Source organism: Branchiostoma lanceolatum, chromosome 2, assembly GCF_035083965.1.
Source record: "Branchiostoma lanceolatum isolate klBraLanc5 chromosome 2, klBraLanc5.hap2, whole genome shotgun sequence".
Lineage (NCBI taxonomy): Eukaryota > Metazoa > Chordata > Leptocardii > Amphioxiformes > Branchiostomatidae > Branchiostoma > Branchiostoma lanceolatum.
Genome location: NC_089723.1, coordinates 29677877 through 29701187, shown reverse-complemented (window position 1 = coordinate 29701187; position 23311 = coordinate 29677877). Strand labels below are relative to the sequence as shown.

At 42.5% G+C, this 23311-nt stretch overlaps 3 protein-coding genes across 4 annotated transcripts; all 3 read right to left on the bottom strand.

Annotated features, from left to right (window-relative positions):
- Positions 1-1071: 1071 nt before the first annotated feature.
- Positions 1072-7590, bottom strand: LOC136428484 (probable bifunctional dTTP/UTP pyrophosphatase/methyltransferase protein). Its single transcript, XM_066418036.1, has 7 exons — positions 7279-7590; positions 6535-6712; positions 4976-5177; positions 4479-4588; positions 3838-3981; positions 3199-3324; positions 1072-2981 (listed from the first exon to the last, which is right to left on the bottom strand). Exons 1-7 carry the CDS (start codon positions 7339-7341, stop codon positions 2761-2763), a joined length of 1044 nt encoding a protein of 347 aa, XP_066274133.1. The 5' UTR covers positions 7342-7590; the 3' UTR covers positions 1072-2760.
- Positions 7591-8991: 1401 nt separating this feature from the next.
- LOC136428483 (NLR family CARD domain-containing protein 4-like) lies at positions 8992-17834 on the bottom strand. The gene is made up of 6 exons (XM_066418035.1): positions 17633-17834; positions 15023-15118; positions 13608-13865; positions 13195-13284; positions 10215-13041; positions 8992-9902 (listed from the first exon to the last, which is right to left on the bottom strand). Exons 2-6 carry the CDS (start codon positions 15045-15047, stop codon positions 9839-9841), a joined length of 3264 nt encoding a protein of 1087 aa, XP_066274132.1. The 5' UTR covers positions 15048-15118; positions 17633-17834; the 3' UTR covers positions 8992-9838.
- An 870-nt stretch (positions 17835-18704) lies between these two features.
- LOC136428482 (DNA-directed RNA polymerase III subunit RPC7-like) lies at positions 18705-23230 on the bottom strand. 2 transcript variants are annotated; one of them, XM_066418033.1, is made up of 7 exons: positions 23024-23230; positions 22135-22264; positions 21344-21415; positions 20863-20919; positions 20414-20502; positions 19911-20039; positions 18705-19421 (listed from the first exon to the last, which is right to left on the bottom strand). In XM_066418033.1, exons 1-7 carry the CDS (start codon positions 23144-23146, stop codon positions 19332-19334), a joined length of 690 nt encoding a protein of 229 aa, XP_066274130.1. In that variant the 5' UTR covers positions 23147-23230; the 3' UTR covers positions 18705-19331. The 2 variants fall into 2 exon arrangements, with proteins under 2 accessions (XP_066274130.1, XP_066274131.1); XM_066418034.1 differs by lacking the exon at positions 23024-23230 and adding an exon at positions 22566-22835.
- Between the last annotated feature and the right edge of the window lie 81 nt (positions 23231-23311).

Below are 23311 nucleotides of genomic sequence, written 5' to 3'. Positions count from 1 at the left end.
AACTGCTAAAAAAAACATGCAGCAAATTAAGAAGGAAATGAATATGATAACCCACCATCATGTATGTAACTAACAATGACAACATTGAAAGGTTTGGTATGTTTGACGTTTATACTGCGGATAGAACAAGATAGTGTAACAAATAGCATGGCTAGATGCTATACTAGCCATTTTTGTGATACCCAACGGCCAACATTCGTATATTGTGTTGATTAATATAACCAGTACGCATAGGTCTGAACCAGTTCCATGTGTATGTAGCCCGACAGCTGTAAAATCTAGCACATCAAGAAATGTGTGTGAAGACAAAGCCATTTTGTGATATGACGCACAGCTGCTTTTATGAAAAATTTAGATTTACACTGACTTTCCACTTGATAGTACAAAAGGGCTGATGTAATCATTTCTGTAACACTGAATGAGGAAAAGCCTCCCGTTACTTTGACATGCAGTCAGAAACAGGGTACAAGAACGTATGCTATCATGTTACTTATCTTCTGATTAAAAAATATATATAACTATACAACTGATTGTTTGTCTTTATGAGTGGTGTTACAGTCAAACTTCCCTAGATGACCACCTCTTCAACGCGACCACCTGGCCATGGCGACCGCTTTTTCTCGGTCCCGAAAATTTTCCTAACCCTTTAAGCCGGCGTCACAATTCATGCGAACGTCGGCCAAATGAGCTATGCCCAGTTGATACCGTGGTGTTAAGGTGTTATAAGCCTAGAGACCATAGCAGGCTTATTTGTAATATACAATCAGAAAATAGCACGTTATCAGCCAACATGCCAGCTACGGAGATTATAATAATCCAAACAAGGGTTCAAATCAACACTCCTAAACCCACCCCCTCCGCACGAAGGGTTTGCATGACTTTTTTCACACCACCACACACCACCCCTTGTCTATCAATCGAATACAAATCGACACCCTTACCTCCTCATTGGTAAGTTAAATATGAAAACACATCAGATTCAATAGTTATGACATCATGCTATTTTCATGTACCTTACATCCAATGTTCAAGAAAATAAGATATTAAAAAAACAAGCGGTTTAAATCAAGATCACATGGATAGTCAGAATATCTTTTTCATTTGTTTTCATCCCAACGATGTCGTCAACAGTATAAGCTATATAAAATATAAGAGTTTCAAACCGCGAACACCAGATACTTTGAATAACGAAGAAAGGCTTAATGTCAGCTACTTTTAAAACATATTAGCTATTGTATTAGTTATAAAAACTGTTGAAGTGCGCGGTGTCCAGGTAACTTGTTGTTATGACTTCAGGAGTTTATTCTGTCGTGTCGCTGGATGTAAACACATTTCGTTGCTTTGCATACAGGAGAGCCATTGCTATGGAACATACTTATGTCGTTCTTTATTGCTCATGGGGACTGGCTTTTACACAGTATACCTCGACATGTTTGCATGACCCAAAGTGGATGATAATTGATAGCGTGCGATAACTGGTAGCGCTACGTTACTGCAAGCCAATTAATCAAAATTTATACTTGAGACAGTGTCACTTTCTCCTCATCTGGTTACAAGTAATCACAGCCATCTTTTGAATAAGGCAAAGAAAGTCAATACATCAGTAAACACCCTCCCTACCACAACCACAACCACGATCGTTGTACATCCTTTACGTATAGATGTGCTGAACAAGTCAGGAGCGGTACTGCAGATTAGGCTCTGATAGGGTATATACTCCCGGCATGTAAAAATACGAACATATAATATACAGGATTTTTGTCTTAAAACCAGTGAATACTTTCCCAAACAGTTTCAGACGTTTTCACGTACATTTAGGAAGGCCTTTAAGACTTTGTGCAAAAACACTAGATGACATAAAAAGGATCAACTTCTAGACACCGCGAGAGGAGACCATGTAACATCGTGACCGCGCGTAGAAGCGTCACCTACATTCATCTAAACATCATTTCCGAAGACTTGTTGCAGTGACAGAAGTTTGTAAATATTCTATTGTTATTCTCAGATAGTCTGCTGACCTGCAGTGGGTAATTAGTCGACAACATGATCAATTAAACTGTCACTTACTTGAGTGATAATGTTGTAGGACAACTTATCCAAACAAAGGTATCACATTCTCCCCCTGGGCTAGCTAAAAGTTTCCGAATTAACTGCATCATCTTAAACACTGAAGTAGCCGTTTGGCCCCTCGTTCTCCGAGTATTGGTTACAGAATTGGGCAGCAGGGAAATGGTCAACTCTCTGAGTTATGAGCCTACAAATGACAATCGTGTTACCCTGTATTGTACAGCAGTAGACATGGGTGGGTCGATTGTTGTGAACATTGACAGATTCGTAAGCAGCCGTATTGAAACTGAAACATGATTATGCGGAAAGGACCGGAAAGATACACTGTATGGCATGTCAAGATTTACTGTAGACCGAACTTTGTCTTCGTCCCAGCTCTGTAAAGAGTGAAGTATTAGATAGTCTGATAGCATAGCCTGACTGAAAATCACCCCCCTAGCAGCCGTCCATTGAAATGTAGAGAATCTCAGATATCGATGTTATTACACGTATTACCATCAGTATACATTTCAGTCATTACACGATTTATTGGTATAGCTCATACGATCTTAAGACTGACTTAGAGAGTCTCTTAAGAGTTTTAGTTTTATTTTCAGACATCCTTATTTCCTTACAGATAGATTTGCACCCAGCCAGTTTAGTTTTGTTGTTGTTTTTTTGAACACGCTGTAATTAGGTACAGACTCCCTGGTCCTACACACGTTGTTTACGTGCGAGAATGTGACCAAATGGATAGCTGTTGTTCCTGATGACCACCTCGGTGAATCCAGCCGTATTCAGCATCCGTTTGAGCTCTTGTCCGGATCGCTCCCCGCTCCCCGCAACCAGCATCATGTGCAGGTCGTACTTGTGGCTCACCTCCGGTCCAGTCTTGTCGTCTTCCAGCAATGTATCAGCGATCAACACCCCTCCCCCTGAAGGAAGTGATTAAAGGGTTACTACTCACTTCCTACAACCACCTAATAAACCGCTGAGCGTAGCGACCCACGGATGTTGGCTGGCCAATAGTATCTCGATCTCCAAATCAAATTTAAAATGCGGGCATCTGATTGGATGACTGTTTCTAGCTATATGATGATACAGTTTTAGTTGCCAAGGTCCAGACCACACCAGATAATCAACTCTACGTACCTGGAGGGAGACTTTGGTGAATCTTGGTCAGTATTTTGAGAGCCTTATCATCAGTCCAGTCGTGGAGTATGCGGCACAACACGTACAGATCTGCTGCAGGGAGAGGATCATCTCCGAAAAAGTCGCCTATTTAGAACGGAAACGTTGCTTTATGAAGATTGAAAGAGGACTACAACTTTTTTTTCTAGATTAATCCTTTGAAATATTAAAAAGATGTTACAAAACCAAAACACACGTAACGGCGGTAAGAATGTTGATGAGGTCACGTGTCCTATAAGTGATTGGTCATTCAAACATGAAAAAGGCTGTAGGAGAGACGGTCTCAGCTTCATCTATTTGACTGGGTTGAACTACAGGTTAGCATTATCTAGCGAGCGAAAATTTGTTGAGTACTAAAACGTTTAAGGTTGGACATCCAGGTACAAGATGATACTATTTGATTGTTACATACACATTATAACAGTTACTCAGACAACCGTATAGATTTGTAAACGGTCAGCCGCTTCAGGTAGCATCCACTGCCTTTCGTCAGTCAGTGACAAATTTGAGCGTGTCGCCATAGATGTCACTGACGAATTTAAATGTGGAGAGGGAAAGTAAGACTCAAATTGCAACAAATTCCTTCAAATTTGGGCCTACCTGGGATAAAAGATACCCGCTCGATGTGGTCACCGGCTGGGCGTTTGTCCTCGGCAAGCTTGATCACGAAAGGCAGATCAAATACCGAGACAGATGCCTCTGGATAGGCAGCAGCAAGGCGGTAGGCAAGAGGTCCGGTGCAGCCTGTAAAGCAATGGATACAACCAGGGTTCATTTCTGTAGATCGTTTGCAAGTGACGTCATCGCTGTGTCCGCCGCCACGTTGGCGTCCCTACTAGAATGTCAATGAATCGAAATTCCGGGGTTTTTGAATGTTCAAAGATCTTCTGACCATTATAGATAACCACTGTTGAATGATTTGAATGTCTAGGTTGTAGAAGAGAACACTGGAAGAACACGGAGAATACATAAAAATGTTGTTTCTGTTTGAGGTACGATTCAGTGAAATGCAAACAACGACACCAACATGGCGGTGAAATAGCTCCATTCTACCAACGAATAGATTCCTCAAGGGGCCCAATGTTTTCAGTACTAGTGCGTCCTACCATTTGTAAACAATCGTAACTGGATAACTGTTATAAGCAAGAAAGTTGACATCTAAAAAAAGATCTACGCATACGTAGAGGTCTAGGAATCGTAAAATTGTGATTACGTAATATTCTAGATGAAGAAATCATCACCTCCAACATCACAGATACTGTTGAACTCCGAAAGGTCGAAAGCTGAAGCAGTCTTCGCTCCAAAAACGGCTGGTACTCCTGCCATGGCTCCGGTGAAGTCTATTTCATTGCTGGTTTACACAATCCGTAGGTTAGATAAGGCTGGTAAATCACTGGATAAGTTCTTTGTACATAGAAATGTAAACAAACCGTTGTTGCCTAGTAGCCTCATCTTCCTTAGGTTCCGTACTGAATGGTTCTACTTCGCATTGCAGCTACTGTAGGTGTCGCTGATGTGAAGACTGCGATCTCAAACGTGGCAGTGAAAGTCGGTGCACCCCCCCCCCCCGGGCTTTAAAGCTCGGCTGCCACAACCCAATCCTAGGCTCAACCCCGAAATATGTGTCCACTGTCTCCCATCCGAAGTCAATCTGAGAAAATCACGGGAAAATCTCAACAAGCAGTTTGGGACTTAATTTCAAACAATTCGGTCTACTGTATACAACTATCAATCTTACCTGTAAACATCTTCGAATGGTTTGTCCAGTTCCAGTCCGTGGCGAGTGGAGAAAGCGGCTCCTTCCTTCACGGCCTGTGTCAGGTCTTGCCATGGAGACGTGTAGTGGTCTGCCAGGAGACTCACAAAGCCCGTCATGTTTGTCGGGCTTGATGACATCAGGAACGCCCTGCTGCCTGCTGATAACTGGTACTCTCCGTCACCTGCATCAAAATAAGTTATAACCAAAGTGTGTTGCTCAATGTGTAGATTCAGATGCAGATTTATTACATTCAACTATTATGTACATTTGCATGTTTAACATAAAATTCAACATGAAATATATTGATAGTTACAATAATTGAAATCGTTACATTACATATCAAAATCACAATCGCACATATCAGAACCGAACAAACATATCAAAAGCAGTTAAAACGGATCATCGCTATGTCGCTCCAAAACAGGCTGGGTAGATTTGAAGTTTATTACAATTGCATAGTATTAGGTTAGCTCTTATTGAACAGATTCAGAGCTCTAGGTTTGAAGGGCAGATCGTGCCTCTTTGATCAGCTATGTGACGTAATAACCTGTCTATTTAGATGATCGATCAATTAATCTATAGATAGACAGATAGATGGATACAGATAGGTAGTTACCAATGTGACTGGCCTGAGCATTGGTCTAAATTCAGTGCAAGTATACGTAGTGAAAGCTGATAGGTCGTACAGATTCATAGTCATAGAAGGTACATCTTTGACAATTTGTCACCGTTAACAAACTGTGAATTATTTCATATGACGATAGCTCAAAGTTTTTGTCTTGTTTTTTTCTTCCACCGTGTATATACAGATAGAAATCGGTGAGTATATATATGAAGTCACATGAAACAAGGAACTTACTAGATTGACCCTAAGTTAAAGTTGATATTCAAGGAATTTTACCGGTGACCATATTTCACGATCTCGGTGCCCAGGGGGGAAATTTACCGTCTGTGATTGACAGATTGTTTTCAATGCACAGATCACCTTGCGGTACCGGTGCTCTACATAAGACCTGATTTGCATCATACCACTACAAACTACCGCATTTGCGTTGTCCGAAAGAAACCTTTTGTATTGTTTGTGGACTACAAATATGGTTGCGATTGTAAACATGGTGTGTTCACATATACAGAACAAGAAGAGCGTGTCACCTTTTCCTGACAAATGTTAGATAATTATGCAAATAGATCATCAACCGTTGCTGGCAAATAAAACATCGGCAGGGCTACGTGCCACACCTGTTGACAATGAGCATTTCAATAGGTTTTTAGGTTACATTTGGTATGATCCAGGTAGTATTTCACTGTGAATGAATGCATTTGTATGCATTATGCACTAAGTAAAACCCTAAACAACACCATTTGAACACTAAAGAGTACGACAGAGGAAGGCAAGCAGGCCTTTCGAAAAAAAAAAACATTTCTGTTGGATCGTATAGCAATGTAATTTGAATCCCTATATCTACAAACCATTTGTGTTTGTCTACCACCAATAATTACAGTCACAAATTAACGGGAACGTACAACTCTAGCCTTACCTGTTTCCTTGTCCACGTTTACCTTCTCCAACAGACCTTGTCCTGCGCACGCATCAAGCAGCCTTCTGGTAGCATCGGTATCGGTTCCGATGGCTTCAGATATCCCTCCAGCAGTCATAGGAGCACCAGATGTTTCCAAAAGGCTAAAGATGCCCAGTTTCAGGCTGCTAAACAAAACCTGTTCCCGAAGAATAGAAAATAAGTTACAATGTGCATTGTACCAAGTGCTCACAGCGGGTGAGGGTTGTTCATAAAGTCCAATCAACGAGGACCATAACTCAAATTTTCTTGGGTACACAATGTTCACCATACCTCACGTCAATCAGAATCGTTGGGTGAGAGAGAGAAAAAAGCATGGGCATTGGATAGTTGGGCTGCAACCAGAGCTAGAGGTATGCAGGTCAACTCTCTGTGCTCAAAGTTAGCTACACACTTCTTTCAGGTACAGTCCTAATCAAACACTGTCTTTGTCATTAGATTCCATGGCATGGGGAGCATTAGAAATGACTCATACAGCTCTAATCACAGCTCTACCTCTTATTGCCCTCAGTGACCTACTGATTTTCAAAAGAGCGCTGTCAGCAAAGCTTATGAAATGATTATAATATAATTTGAGTTTTAATGGACGTAGATGAAAGGCTTTATGGTTTATAGCTATGTCCCAAACTTTGAGTTAACGCCCGTTGTGACCGGGTGAGGTCCCCGACTTTTGGCCCGCCCCTCGCAACTGTGCAACAAACTCACCTGTGACTTCATGAAACCCTCGGCAATGTCAAGAATACGACGTCCCTCGTTTTCTACATCCATCTCCGCAACACGAGGTTCAAACTGAAAACGTTTAACGTTAGCTGAAAACACAGCGATGCGTAAGTTGTCTTTCTAAGTGCTCATTCAAGCCAAACAGGTTTCGCGAGAGCCCTGTAAATCATCAACCCTCTGGGTACATAAAAAGCGGGTGCAGGGGTCACGTGGTGGTGAGAGCAAATAGAAATCTTTTTGTGAGACAGGAGCCGAAATAGATAGCTCCCAATGTGGGTTTGCGAACCGCAAAGTACGAGGCTTCGGTAGGATGTCACGTGTGTGCCGCCGAACATTCGAATAAGGTTAACGTTGCAACGCTTTTTAAGCTCATTCGTACAGTCGAGTACGCATGTGCAGTGTCAAATGTGAAGGGTCCTGAGACATTAAAAAAAAAACGCCTGGACGTTGTTATGCAAATCGAGACAATGATCGAGACAACAACTGCGACAACTGTTTACAAGCATTCTCTTTCACACCGCACATGCGTACTCGAATACCTACCAATGGGCTTGTAATTTACATGGCTGCAGCTGTGCGTGGGATTGGTTGATATTTTGATATGTGGGTGTGGTCTTGTCATCCCGGAGACGCACATTTAATGTCATGAGTTTGTGGTATAGCTAGATTTGGAAGAACTGGACGTAATAAGGTGACAATTGTGCAAATTGAAACTACATGTAAGTTTGGACCCTTTTTATCTCCATGAAAAAAGGCTTTTTCATGGAGATACTGTTTTGCGTGCGTTTGGTGTTTGTGTGTTTGTTTGTGTCACCGGATGCTTAAAGTCAGCATAACTGTAGAACATGTACATGGATTGTAATCATATTTGGTATGTGTGTAGGTGTTAGGAGGAGGAAGGTCAAGGTCGATGTTGGGCCCCCTGGTATGTGTCAGTGGAACTGCAATGGCGTATTTGTAAAAATGTTCTAAAGGAGAATAACTGAAAAAAGGAACAATAGATTTTCATGTTATTTGGTACGCAGGTAGGTTGGACAGAGATATACACACTGAAGTGCAAATCATGCAAAGTTAGTGTGTTTGCGTGTGTGTGCGCGTGTGTGTATGTTTGTGTCACCGTGTGTGTATGTTTGTGTCACCGGATGCGTAAAGTCAGCATAACTGTAGAACGTGTAGATGGATTGTAATGATATTTGGTATGTGGGTAGGTGTCGGGAGGAGAAAGGTCAAGGTCGATTTTGGGCCCCCTGGTATATGTCACTGGAACTGCAGTGGCGTATTTGTCAAAATCTTTTAAGGAGAATAACCGTACAAAGGAGCGACAGATTTTCGTGTTATTTACTATGCAGGTAGCTTAGACAGAGATGTATACAATGAACTGCAAATTATGTAAATTGGACTTAATTTGCATAGGTAATGAGGAAAATCTATATTTACAGTGTTGTCCATTGTATATTGTGGCGCCCCGCCTGTCAGTAGCTATTTATAGCGAAAGTGGGTCACTTCCCCCCTTGCCAGACAGTGTGGGTCATACCATTGAGCGATATAGAATGGGGGGGGAACTAGTTTAATAAAAAAAGTAAGTTTCATGGAGATTTTGGGTCCTAAGACTCTTGTTTCTTCTTTTTAGACATTTAGCTTTAGCATCTATATGCATACATGTACAACTTCAGACACAAATAATGAATGGCCAATTTCTACACATGGCAGGCGGAGTTTATTACATTTTCCCAATAACATCATATTGGTACAGACAAATTAAAAGGTAACGACCTTTCCACACCATATGGTGTATATAGAGCGGCGCCCTTCTCCGTTTCTATAGCCCTTGAGCCACACAGCTGTGCAAGCCCTACAGCAGGGGCTGGTCCACTTGTAGTGGTACATTGCAACGATCTATATATATAGAATATTGCATAAAAATGACTGCTTCTGGAAGTGGGCATTTTGACTACTTTTTACAAAGTGCCCATAGAATCATAGTTACTGTGCCTTTAACTAGATGAAATCAGGCCGAACATGCCACAGTTGTGTCAATTTTAGCTTAAATGCTTGAATATATACATATATACAAGTACTATGTATTTCTCATCTACAGGCACGTGGTTCGTTGCCAACAGTGACCAAAAAGAAGAATTTGAAATTGACTTTGGCATTCTACGACATTAGTATCCGAAATATATCGTTTTCCGAAATCTTTTTGTGCAATTTACAGCATGTATGTTCTCTTTTTGCAGCTGCTTTTTACGATTTACAGTATGACCAAAAACTTATTTGTTTGAAAGGGTGTGGATGTTATCCATGTAATCAAATCAACATTGGCTTAAACTTAACAAAAATGCATGATGACATTTGGTCTTTAAGGCTTAACGCTGATCAAAATGTAGCTATGATAGAGAGACGTTTATACGTAAAATCAAATTTGCACCGGTAATGCATGGGGCATATAGGATAAAATTACAGGTAGCAAACAATACTGACTGTATTGAAGTGGATCTACACAGCCCCTTACACAACGAGCCGTAGTGAATAGCTACAACTTGATTCAGAACAACTTCAAGCAGCTGGCACTGGTGTCCGCTCCCTGAGGAACTCCCCTCCTGCTGTACCTGCAGATCGAAGAGTGAAGATGTACAAAGGCAGTATGAACTCAGATCTTTAAGACTTGGTGTCACCGGAAAAAAATATTTTTCGTGTCTGTCTGATGGATAAAATTGCACAATATTCTTATTTACCCGAAATTATTCTTGTAGCTCTACATTTTTGGCGACGCCTCAGGGGCGAGCCAAATTTTTATTCTATTTCTTTTTTCTCATTCAAAACTTCTTGTCGCGAGAAGGAAACCAACAGACTGATAGAAATAGCTAGCAGGTAGACTTGCATGATCAGAATTGAAACTGTTGTATGAAGCATGTACTCACACCAGCCTCTCCAGTGTTGGATGCTTCGCGGCAGCCTGTGCCACAGCCTGGAACCCGGCAGTCTTCATGGAGATGCCTTGCAGGTACAGCCATTCCAGGACGGGCAGTCTGGGTAAAGCCTCGGCCAGAGCCATGGCTGCAGTGCCAGACAGATGTGCAGGTTTGACCAAGGAACCAGACATGCCCAGCCCAGTAAGTGCCGGCAGTGCGCCGATGAGCTGTGCAACCCTCTCTAGTCCGGCTCCTGTTACTCCCTTGTTGAAGCCGATCCGCAGCACGCGTAGTGTGGTGTTACAGTTAGGAGGTGGGGTCGGACTCTTTTCACTTGATGGGTTTTGTTCCATGTCCAAACTGTTGGGCTGGCAGAGTGTTTGGACCACTGAGACAATCCCTGAGTCTCCTATTCTATTGCCGCTCACGTCAAGCACCTGTAATTCCACCAGGTGAGGAAGCGCTTTGACCAGGCCTGATGTGCCCCTGTCACTGATAGCCGTGTTCATAAGAATCAAAACCTTCATGGCTGTGAGGTTGGGAAGGATTTCGGCCAGGCATTCCAGTCCAGGGTCTCCTATGTTATTATCTCTGATGCTGAGATTGATCAATCTTGTCAACTGACGCAATGCTTCGACCAGTTTGTGCATTCCTGTTGCGCTGATACAGGTGTCACACAAGTCCAACACCTGCATGGCGGTGAACTTGGAGAGAACGGTGGTGAGAGATTCCGGCCTGGTGTAACCGATCTTATTTACACGTATATTCAGTTCTCTCAGTCCCGACAGGTGCATTATGTTGGGGGCCAGGGATGACATGCCCACATCCGTCATGCCGACTTCCCCAAGTCGGAGCACAGCCAGATGTGGAACCCTGGACAGCCCAACCTGAAGAACTTCCATCCCAGCATCACCAAGGGCAGGATTATGACTAAGACCCAGCTCCTCCAACAGAGACATGTGGCAGTACCCCTGCACGAGTGACTGCAGTGATGACGGTGTTAGTCCTGTCTGTAATAGGCCCAGCGCCCTCAGACCAGGGATATTTTTCAGAACAGAAACTAACCTGGCTGTCTGATCTGGTGAACTGAACGGCGCATCTCTTATCTTTAAGTCTAACCGCAGACCTGGAATAGAGCGGACAAACGTGCTTTCCAGGAGTTGAATAACCTCATCATGAACATAACCATAGCTTATGCAAAGTATCATTCTGTCTGGAAGGTCTTCTGACTGTATGCGTTCTAAGTAATACTTAAGGGCAGCATGTTGTCTACTATGTCTTTTGAGATTGATGATCATAACTCGCAGGGCTCTACTGACAGCATGTAGCACATTCGGCTCTTTTCGTTCATTCAGGATTCCCAGGCAGAGCAGAACAAACCTTCTGTAAGTTTCGGCTGACTTCTTCACCTCTGGTGTTACTGGTACTGGTGATTTCCAGTCAAGCTCATCAAGTTGATCGGCTTGTAAGTCTTTCAACTCCTTGTAGCTGAGCTTGCACAGTTCTTTCATCACAGCTTGTGCCGCCCCTGAGTCACAGCCACACGTGAACTGAAGCAAGTTACTGTGTTCAAGCGCCTTGCTTATGGAGGTAAGCTGCAGCAGCTTAACAATGTCTTGGCTCTTCAGAGCATGAGCGACATATCGCCCAGCCAGGAACTCTTGCATCGTCTTGTGTGAAAAGTTCAGCTGTTTTCTAGGGTGCCGTTTAGAGGCAGACATTTCCAAGGATACCACACCAAGCTTTGAAAGCAGATCCCAATTCACGTTTTCTCTCTCTACTTCAGTAAGGTCAAGCAGAGTCTCGTTTCTTAGCAGTGCCTCTAGCGCAAGCTTGCCTAGCTGCAGTATTGAATCAGCAACGTCTTGAGTTATTCCTTCTGTTGGCATGTTCGCTCCTTCCCGCTTAAAATACTTTTCCGTCAGACACTTCAGAAGGTCGTCATACAGCCCCGTCATCGTGCCTGGGAAGACCATACCTGGGTCTTCCTCCCACGTCAGACAGACCAACGTCAGGAAAATCGGTGTATGCATCAAATCTGTAACAAGCTGATTTCCGTCAATAGTTCTGATGAGCTCCGATGCTAGCTCGGTTTGTTCTGTGATTGTGAAATACTGATGCACGTATTTCTTCACATGTCTAGGCGAGAAGCCAACAATGTTCACACGACAGTCTGGCCGGGCGTACTGCTGCACTCCTGCTGAGGGTCGGGAGGTGATCACGGTCGTGCTGTTGGGGTACATCCTGCCAGACAGCAGTTTGGGAATGGCTTGTGTGGCTGCCCTGGCCTCAGGCCGCAGCTCATCATACCCGTCTAGGAGGAAGAGTACACGAGGCTCGTTCCTCAGTAGGATTGCTCTGATGAACTCTGTGGGTTTGCTCTGACCAACACCTTCAATTGTTTCGGGAACGCACTGGTCGCACACCATCTCCTCGATGGTCTCCCCTTCTCTCACCTCCTTGAGTCGGATCAACAGGACAATGTCGTGCCGTCTGCCCAGCTCTGTTTTCTGCGAGACGGCATCTAGGGCTTCTTTGGACAGAAACGTTGTCTTCCCCCCTCCTGCTTCCCCCTCAATCAGAATGCACCTTGGTTCCGTGGATCGTCCTGTGACTGATCGGTTGAACAAGTCGTCGGAGGAATTGAGTTTCTTTACTCCCTTTTCTTTTACTGAACTGAAACTTTCTTTTGGGGAAGTACGTCGGTTTCCGCGGATCAACTCTAACTCCGTGAAAATGTCGGAAAGTGTAAGTGTGAAGTCGTCATTCCAGATCAGAGGCTTAAATGTTGTCAGCCTCAACTCATAGTACTTCTTTACCGATTCACGGAATGTATCTGCAATTGAAAAGAAACATTTAAGTTTAAACGTATTACCTTTCAATTAAAAAAAGTTTCATCAGTGTGAGAATAGGCTTAAAACACCTTCAAATAATCAGACACAGAAACAATATTGTTTGTAAGTCCTAAAAAATAAACATTATTTTTTACCTAGTAAAGAATCCTCTGCACGTTCTGTTCTTCCTTCTTTTTTCTCCTTTCTCTTCTGCTGACTAGTTGAGGTTTGCAGCTTACCCAACTCTAGAGAGTAGATGGCACAGTGATGTGTCAGTTTTTGATATATAGATATATATGTATATTGGTGTCCAAAACTAATCCAGTTAAAAACAATCAGGTGTTCAAGGCTTATCTACAGACTGGGGATTTGTACCTTGTACATGTATCTAACATTTCTTTTTACAAATTTTCTCGCATTTTTGAGGTTTCAAATTTAAAGGCCTAGGCACTGATGACTTATAAAGATCTAGCGAAAGCTAAATTTGATTGATACTACATATCAGAGGAAGAAACCTTTTGGATAGTAAATTACAGATAACAGATAAGTAAGAGGTCCATATTATTACCAGCATATTTATTCTTTAGTCCGTCCACAGTACTTTGTAACTTTGCTTCAGACAGAGCCTCCATCAGGACCTCTATGGTGGCTCTCTCTCCGTTGCGCTTGAGCCATCCCTCCAACAGGTCCATACAGCGAGACTTGTCATCTCGGTTTCTGCCGTCAATGTTATCGGAGTCTGGTTTCTCAAATCCAAGATGGAAGGCTAGGTCCTTCCAATCTGAGCTGATCTTCTCTTTGATGAAAAAGAAGTACTTACGAACTCCTGCAAAATGCCATTGATGATAAATATATATATCACGATCGCCTTCTAAAATGTCTGAGCTGCAGGCTACCACATTCCTTCTGGTTACAAAGCCTGCAAATGTGATTGACCTTCCAAAATACGAAGTTTAATATAAACCTATATAGTGCACTGGACAACAAACTGTCACAAAAGTTTAATCGGATTAAACGTATTATCGCGATAGAAACGATCCGATCACGATTGATTTTTTGCAGTGTGAACGCTCCCAATCGCGATCGGATTGTTCGGATTGGATTATTTTCTATCCATCTCCGGAGGTAGTTTGGGGAGGATTAATCCAATTCAATTCAATCCAATCCAATCCTATCGAAAATCGAGTGTGAACGCTAAACACGATTAAACCACGATTAATTGCCGGGGATTTCGGCTGGTTCCGGGGGTGTGAGGTCATGCATCCGGGTATACTGTGATCATAGTTCGCATCGCGCGGGAAAACAAACGCCACACGTCAGATCGCTCAGTCTCACGGTTTTGTCAACGTCAACAATTCTCACGGTTTTGTCAACGTCAACAATGCCCCGCAAGACGGATACAGCCACTTCAACTTCAGGCAGGTGGGGCCACGATGAGACGAAGGTCCTATTCGGAATCTGGGGCAAGGTGGAGGTCCAGGCAAAACTCAGAAAATGTCACCGAAATCAGGACATTTTCCAGGGGATCGTTCTACAGCTAGGTCAATATACAAAAACCTTTGTCGTTCACGGCGCCTTCTTGCGATCATAGCCCGCCGATTGCGTTCCCTTCCACGGCTACAGACTTCTCCAGAGCTACAAAATCATCAAAAATTGGTGGACTCCCGCCATTTTGTAGTTGTTGTAGCGAGGCGATGCCGAAGCTTTGACCTCAACCTATGACCTTTAACGAGCGTTACATAGTATACTTCTGTGAAACGCAGCGTGCTTCAATCGGACTCGAATCACGGCGTACTTTTAATTAATCCACTCGGCGATCGGATCAATTCTATCGCGATTAATGTTTGATATATGTCAATGCCCATTCTTTGGAACAACTGAACAGTCGATCCAGACAAAACACATTATAATTTATGTATGTTGCAATCACTATGTTCAAACATAAAATGTTTCATAATGGTTCGGCCCTGTTAACAGTCCTACCTGTATCACTGCCCTGTTGCTCCATTGTGCTCACTCAGCTGTACGGATAGTTCTTGTTTTCCGCTCATGGAGCTAGTGCAGAGTGTGCAATCAGCCCTGAAACAAATACAGGTTTCATTGGTCATCTGAGGCCATACAAAATGGACTTTTCCCACTTTCACCCGGGTCCCGAATCCAATAGGGACTCTTCCAAAGGAAACCTCATTCAAAACAGAACATTCCAAAATCGCTCCGCCGGTTCAAAATGGAATTTGACCTCTTTGAACTCTTTTAATGGCGCTCCCATGCTAGCGCATCGGCTTTTTAGCAAATGCCCACAAACGCCCACTCTGGCGAAGTCCTCGCTGTACGAATTTAATTTTTTTTTTGCTCAGAATATGTTCAGGTTCTGCTCCCATTAATTATCTCCATGAAAAAAGGCTTTTTCATGAGATACTGTTTTGCTTGCGTTTGGTGTCTGTGTGTATGTTTGTGTCACCGGACGCTTAAAGTCGCCATAACTGTAGAACCTGTACATGGATTGAAATGATTTTTGGTATGTGGGTGGGTGTTAGGTGGAGGAAGGTCAAGGTCGATTTTGGGCTTCCTGGCATGTGTGACTGGAACTGCAATGGCGTATTTGTTAAAATCTTAAATGTAGAAGAACTGAAGAGTGGATCGACAGATCGTCATGTTCTTTGGTACACAGGTAGGTTAGACCAAGTTGTACACACTTAAGTGCAAACTATGCAAATGAGACCGAATTTGCATAAGTAAGGAGATAAATCGTTTGCATGTGTGTCGTCGGATACTTAAAGTCAGCATAACTGTAGAACGTGTAGATGGTTTGTAATGATATTTGGTATGTGGGTATGCGCTGAGAGGAGAATGGTCAAGGTCGATTTTGGGCCCCCTGGTTTGTGTCCCTGGAACTGCAATGGCCTATTTGTAAAAATGTTCTAAAGGGGTTTAACTGAAGAGAGGAACAACAGATTTTCATGTTATTTGGTACGCAGGTAGGTTGGACGGAGATGTACACACTGAAGTGCAAATCATGCGAAGTTATTGTGTTTGCGTGCGTGTGCGCGTGTGTGTATGTTTGTGTCACAGTGTATGTATGTATGTGTCACCGGACGCTTAAAATCAGCATAACTGAAGAACGTGTGGATGGATTGAAATGATATTTGGTATGTGGGTAGGTGCTGGGAGGAGAAAGGTCAAGGTCGATTTTGGGCCCCCTGGTATGTGTCACTGGAACTGCAATGGCGTGTTTGTAAATATTTTCAAAGGAGAATAACTGAAGAAAGGAGCAACAGATTTTCATGTTATTTACTTGGCAAGTAGCTTAGAGAGGGTTGTATACAATGAAGTGCAAATTATGCAAATTGGACTTAATTTGCCTAAGTAATGCGGAAATCTATATTTGCAGTTTTGGCCATTGTAGCACTACTAACAGCTGTTACGAAAGTGGGTCACTGTGGAACCTGAGCCCCCAACATGTGGCCGGGGGTCATACCATTAAGCGATATAGAATGGGGGGAACAGGTTTAATAAAAGAAAAGGTTTCATGGAGATTTTGGGTCCCAAGACTCTTGTTAATCCTGAGTTTCAAGTCAATCCATCGATCCGAAGTTAAATAAAGCGAACTTGAAGATTCTTACCTGGCTTTTTAGCGAATGCCCAGCAAAAAAAGGCTTGTTACTGTTAGCGAATGCCCAATATATCAGCCAAAATATCGGCCATTGTGACACGGGCGCTAAATCTAACACCATAAACATGTTCAACAAGTTGTCCCTTGAATGTGTACTCAGTTTCCGTGCTTTACACGCCTGTAAAGTCACTTTATTTTACGAAATACACGGCGTGGGAATCCACGGCCCCGGACGTAAAAATCCAATATGGCGGCTATTTGCATATTTGGGACAGATTACCAGCGGCCTCTACCCCGTATACGTGCCGCGGGCATTTCGTAAAATAAAGTGACTTTACAGACGTGTACAGCACGGAAACTGAGTACACATCCAGGGGACAACTTGTTGAACATGTTTATGGTGTTAGATTTAGCGCCCGTGTCACGATGGCCGATATTTTGGCTGATATATTGGGCATTCGCTAAGAAGGCATTTTTTGCTGGGCATTCGCTAAAAAGCCAGGTAAGAATCTTCAAGTTCGTTTTATTTAACTTTGGATCGATGGATTGACTTGAAACTCAGGATTGATTAATGGGAGCAGAACCTGAATATATTCCGAGCAATACAAATTAGATTCGTGCAGCGCGGACTTCGCCAGAGTGGGCGTTTGTGGGCATTCGCTAAAAAGCCTGTCCCCAAGTGCTAGTACTAGTGGATTCTTGCAAAATACCTCTCCCCCCAACCTCTCGTCCGAAAGCTGACCGTCACCCCATATCAAATTTGATGTCATATGGCGTTGACTGTCGCCTTATTGCATAGTCACTACATGTATACAGTACAGTAGTCTACAGTACACTGACACTGGCAGGTATTGAATACAGATGCTGCTGGCTGAAGAGCAGAAATTACCGCCCCCCTCCCTTTAAAGCTTTCCATACATATTGTTCAGCGTACCCTCATGTTCACCTGTCCATCAGAAAAAACAACAACACAGAAATACCTTGAGCATAGACGTATCCCGAACGATACTGGTAGCTTACACAAATATTCCAGAGGGCATTAGAACACCGTTGAATATAGCAGAAATAGGAACTGTTTGGAAATTCCCCTGAGCACACAAAACAAAGGTTGAAAACTTGAATATCCGGGTGTTAAATATGCATGACTGCGTCATCAGGCCTTGGGGTCAAATGTCTAGTTGAACGGCAAACAATGGTGTCAGTGTCCTTTATTTTTGTACAACTTGAGCAAATTTGTGTGGAAGAAGATTTAAGATGTGAAAAGTAGCTGTGTATACTATATATAACGTTACACACATATAGTTTGGTGAAGGTCATTGCTAACATTAGAATTTGCCTGACTGGGCTACCGTCACCCGTCACTGGGCGGCGCTTTTGTACCACCATGGCCACTGTTCAATTTAGTCTTCGCCTAACTGAAGTACCGTTACCCGTCTCTGGGCGGCGCTTCAGTACCGTCACCAGTGCTGTCCTTGGTCCGAAAAGCCACGTTCCTGAAGGTCTGTCCCTGACTCTCATAAACTTCAATTTAATATTAGTGCCATCCTTGGTACTGAGAGTCGATTCTTACATTTGATATCTCTGCCTCTGTGGCAGTGATGTCAAACCCGAATCGCACAACTACTGCTCTGCAAAGAGGCTGTCCTTAGTACTGAAAGCCCACTCCAATTGTTATTAGGCCACACCGATCTTAATTCTATGGATGACATCCACGTGCACATTGATTTTCGCCTGGCATCATAAAGTTTGTGAATGTGTGTGTTTGGGATATAAGCTCTCCAAGAAGTCTTGCATTTCTGTATACTAGTACTTTCTTTTGACATCCATATGAAAACATTGGGATTATCATTATTTCAAAACAATACATGCATTATGTGTTGGCAAGTGATTGTGGTAGTCCTATTTAACTCGGAGATAAAACTGAGGCTCAGGCAAAGAATGCTCATGTTCTTACTGAATAAAGAAAAGTCACAGCAGAGTTCAGAAGTTTGCCCCTTCTTCTTTGATATGTTGCCACAAAATCTGTAACAGCCGTACGAAAGAGCCCTTAAATTTTCCTCCTGAAATACTTTTATTTAAAAAAAAATTCAAAACAATACAATAGGGTCTGCCCCTGCGGGATTGCGAAAATACTTTATGTGGGGTTACGAAGTAGAGACAAGCAAATTGACTTCATTTGCAAAGTGCAGTCCCTTGGATTCCTTCATGCTGTTCTGACATACATGTGCATGTTGTATACACAAGTCCAAAGTTTAACATCTCTAACATGACAAACACTGCTTTAGGCATCAGGTTGGTTCATGTATTAGAACTGTTCTTAAGACTTCACTGATCTTTTTCTCCCGTTCATATCTGGGCATAAAATTCTGACAATTCCACTCAGTACCTTAATCCGCACTCTTATAAGTTACAGTAAATACAAACTCAAAATCATTTCTATGTCTCATAATGCATATCAAGACCATATGCCCAAATCTAACACCTATGTCTCATTCTGCAATGTACATGTACTGTTGATGGGACAGAAGTAGAAGGTGTTATTCTAGGAGAACGGTAACAACACATTTCATCCCTGAGACAACCCTATGACCCAGGATGGTACCGTCCAATCACATGGTACAGTCTTATCCTAGTCCTGGATGGGCTGTTCTATTGCCTCAAATGGGGGTGGGACAGTTTTTAATACACTGGCCCATCTTCCAGAGCATCATCGTCAGCATCCAGGTAGTCCTCTCCATTGTCAAAGTATGACAAGGCATAGTCGGTCCCCTGTAAGTACAAAACCAGGATACCGTCACACAATTATGGGTTTATTCAAGTTCATACCATTCAGTCACTACATCCCTTTATGAATTACCATTAACAAAATTACCATATATGTGTCACATACAAGGGTAAGTCAAAAAGTAATGCATGTGATTTTATAACAGGCTCATTTTTTTCTATTGAATGTATCAAAAATTGTCACAAAGGTAAAGGCACATATCTGAATACATCTTACATATATGAGACTGAAATATATCAATTTGTTGTGCCTCTTTGTGCCAAATTTCAACTCATTTGATGAAAAAAATGTTATAAAACCACTTGCATGACTTTTTGACTCATCCCTGTACATCCACTTCAACTCCTTACAAGAAGTCGGCCTTCATCACAAAGTCTGTACAGATGGGGTAAATATGCTTTCAGATCATTATATTAAACAGTATAAAACCCAGTTGAAAGAAGTAAAAGCACATCAGTAAGACATCTCCATACCTCCTCTATGTCCTCGTCATCATAGAACTCCTCCTCTTCCTCCTCCTCCCCCTCAGCCTCCTTCTTCTTCTTCTCCTCCTCATCTTCATCCTCATCATCATCCCCATCCTCCTCAGTCTGCAGGATTTGCTGTGGAAAATGAGGTACATCAATGTCCAAAGAAGGACATCCCTGTTGCTAAACTGGTAGCAGCTTCACAGTTGTGATCCTGTTTCCATTTTGTTCGTAACTAGGAGACCCTGGTTCAAGTCCCAGGGTCAGGACATCTTGGTTGGGGCTGCATCATCTTTCGAAAGGGACGTAAAATGGGGGTCCCGTGTTCGAGGAGGCCATATTAAAGGTTTAGAGCTAGCAACTCATCCCTATGAAAATATACACTGCTACGGAAACAGCAAGGAAACTTGCGGCACTATATGCCACTATGCACTTCTGTCTGGAAATCAAACCATTTGTAGAAGCAACAGTGTGACCATACATGTTTGTATAGGGAGTATTTCAAGTACCTTTAATTTGTTCTCTGCCTCTTTTGAATCACTTTTTTGTCCTTTAGCCTTGACTTTGGTCACTGACAATGAAGGTTTTACAGAAACCTCTGAAATGAGAATCACAGAAGCAATTACAAAAAATGTACTAATGATTTTTAGGATCATATGATGTTATGTCTGAAACAAAGAAATGTACATACTGTGTTATAGTTTATAATTGTGATTATGATATCATGGTAGATGCTCCATATGAGGAGGATATGTACTAAATTGGACAGGCTCTACAATGAGTTGTAATACTGCATGCATTACTGTATGACTGTAAAGTTACTGCATAGTGCTACTTTGTATAGGTACAATACAAAAGGTAACTGTTGACTAGTATAGACCCTAGTGTTAGGAGACAGTTACATATGTGGATTATAATTTTATATAAGATTATGACAAACATATTCTGTGCCACTTACTTAATCTCTTGGGTTTCTTTTCTCTAATTCTCAGCTCTTTGGGAAAAGTGTTCCAATCTGCATAATGGTTCAAAAGACAAAAGGCACTTAAGTACTTCTAATTTAAAGTCAAGATGAAGCAATGAACATAGTCCTTTTCACAGATCCCATTGCATGTGGGCCTGGGAAAAACAGGGAACTAGGGGCAATGCAGGGGGGAAACAACAACACTACAGTGACTGTGCCAGGCCTATGTTACCATGGTAATGAACTTGTTTCCTCCAGCATTACCCATAATTTTTTCACAATATCATAACTTATAATTCCTTCAGCCTGCCAAAATGAAGAGTTGCTGATATTTGTTCCTGCCATATTTTGACTGCACATGTAATGTTATCATCAACCATTTTTATGCTATGTTAAATTGTTATACATCAAACACAATCATCTTGGAGATCAAAAGTTTCTGGTAGCAAGCTAGATAGCATAATCAGTTACTAACTTGGTGTCCAGCCAAGGCCCTGGCCTTTGTTCTGTCCATTCAGCTGATACTTGTCTGAGTACCGTTCAATATCTGCAATGCAGGTAGAGAATCTATTGATGCTTTTCACTATGATACAACACTGCCAAGTCTTACAATCTTGAAAGTATCATTAATTCTTTTAAATACGGGAGACAAATCATAATGGTTGATATACGGGTGAGTAATACTTCCTCTGGAGTTTGAATACCAACCGTTGTAGCTAGCTGACCTGCATGCTTCTGGAAAGAATGTCACTCCCATTGATCGCACATTAAGATGGAGGTGCTGTGTTTGTGGATAGCCACATCTTCAGCACATTTAAGAATCCACCATAGTTATTGATAATAGGTACGGCCTGGTGTAAGTGGATTGAACCAGTCTCATGCAGCTTGTACTTACTAGACTACATAAAACTTGTGAGTTACACCTCAAGGTGGTGTACCTGTTATCAAACAAAGATATACATAAATAAGATCTGAATCCTTAGTCTACCTAATCTGGTGTGGGTCTGGTCTTATGCAGCTTATACTTACCAAAGTACAAAACTAGTAGCCTGGGTGCCATTCAATTACTACCGGGGCTCCTACACTCTTACTTTACTTTACTTATTATTATTATTTATCATGGCCATTTTTCCAGGGTAGCAAGTCGTAGGGGCCCTGGTAGTAATCGGATGGCACCCAGGATACAAAGCTGGTGGAATAGTGCCTTGAGGTAATGCACTGGTTATGTGACACAAATTTGTTTATGAATAGATTTGAATGATGTACCCCTCTTGGTACTCTGTGGTTTGATGAAGTAGGGAGACTCCCTCATGGATCCACGGAACTCCTGTTTGAGAGCCAGCAGGTAGTCAGCCTCCTCCCCTTCCTGTAGGGAGACAGGCTTGAACTCCAGGGGCTGGGAAATACAGACAACATTTCCTGAAAACTTTAATACTGTAATCCAGTTTGATACTCCGGTTACAATAGATGCAAGACATGTGCTTTGCACAGGTGGCAAGGTGGTCTCGAGGTTAGGGTCCCTAGCAGGTCCCAAATTTTGTTGTGCCCTTGACCATGGGAAAGGCACCTTACACATATTTCCTTGCTCAGGATTGTAATCACTGTTTAACTCAATGTTTTGGTTAATCTCTGATACAGAAAATAAACACGGCAAACACACAATACAAAAGTAAACTCTAACAGTGTTGTCAACATACGGGATAGATCGGCGGTGGCTGTAGAGTGGGAGGGGGGAGACCCTCTCCTCTGCCAAACCCTAACGCGCCGGGGTCGAACGACAGTCCGCGGTGGCCCCCTCTGCCCCGACCTCGTCCCGCCATCTCGTCTAAAAGCTCTCCTAGTTAAAATCTGATTGTACAAAGTCTGCGATTACAAGGTACAGCCCAACAAAGTTTGTAAACATTGGGTAGTCCGTATTTTGCCACTGGGCGCCGCCATTTTGAATCAAGAATGATGGGAATGGAATAGTCCATTTCGTTTTAGGGTACAAAATACATGCATCAGAAATTCACGCGTAATAACAATCTTTTATTACCTGTTTTGAACAAGAAACTTGTACAATTCTGTCAAGTACATCTTTAAACATTGCCGAAAGACTTAACAACGTAAAGGTCACAACAGAAATTGTGACTAAAAAACTTTCTTTAATACTCACGGGATACAGGGGCGGAGGTTCTTCCTTGCTTTTCGGTAGCTCCTTTTTATTTTGGAACCCCAAAGACTCAATGTCAAACGACATAGGCTTCCCCCGGCCTCTCCCTCTCCCTCGACCCCCCATTTTCTGACTTTCACCGTCTCTTTTCAGACCAAGGTCAGCGGCAACCAACTGTGTCCGCGTGCCGCATCTGCATGGACTCGGAAAGTGTTTCAATCCATACACGACCTTTGATATGTAATGGTTCAACCTGTCGTCCAATCAGCTACGTCCTCATCTGATTGCATC

Coding starts and splice junctions, on each gene's coding strand:
- LOC136428482 (XM_066418033.1), bottom strand. CDS start 23,146: ATGGGGGGTCGAGGGAGAGGGAGAGGCCGGGGGAAGCCTATGTCGTTT. Junction 20,503..20,862: donor AAAGAAACCCAAGAGATTAA/GTAAGTGGCACA, acceptor TTCTCATTTCAG/AGGTTTCTGTAAAACCTTCA. Junction 20,040..20,413: donor AGGCAGAGAACAAATTAAAG/GTACTTGAAATA, acceptor CATTTTCCACAG/CAAATCCTGCAGACTGAGGA.
- LOC136428483 (XM_066418035.1), bottom strand. CDS start 15,047: ATGGAGCAACAGGGCAGTGATACAG. Junction 13,042..13,194: donor TGCAGAGGATTCTTTACTAG/GTAAAAAATAAT, acceptor TTTCAATTGCAG/ATACATTCCGTGAATCGGTA. Junction 9,903..10,214: donor CCAACACTGGAGAGGCTGGT/GTGAGTACATGC, acceptor TTCGATCTGCAG/GTACAGCAGGAGGGGAGTTC.
- LOC136428484 (XM_066418036.1), bottom strand. CDS start 7,341: ATGGATGTAGAAAACGAGGGACGTCGTATTCTTGACATTGCCGAGGGT. Junction 4,589..4,975: donor CCATTCGAAGATGTTTACAG/GTAAGATTGATA, acceptor TGTGTAAACCAG/CAATGAAATAGACTTCACCG. Junction 3,325..3,837: donor GCGGGTATCTTTTATCCCAG/GTAGGCCCAAAT, acceptor CGTTCTAAATAG/GCGACTTTTTCGGAGATGAT.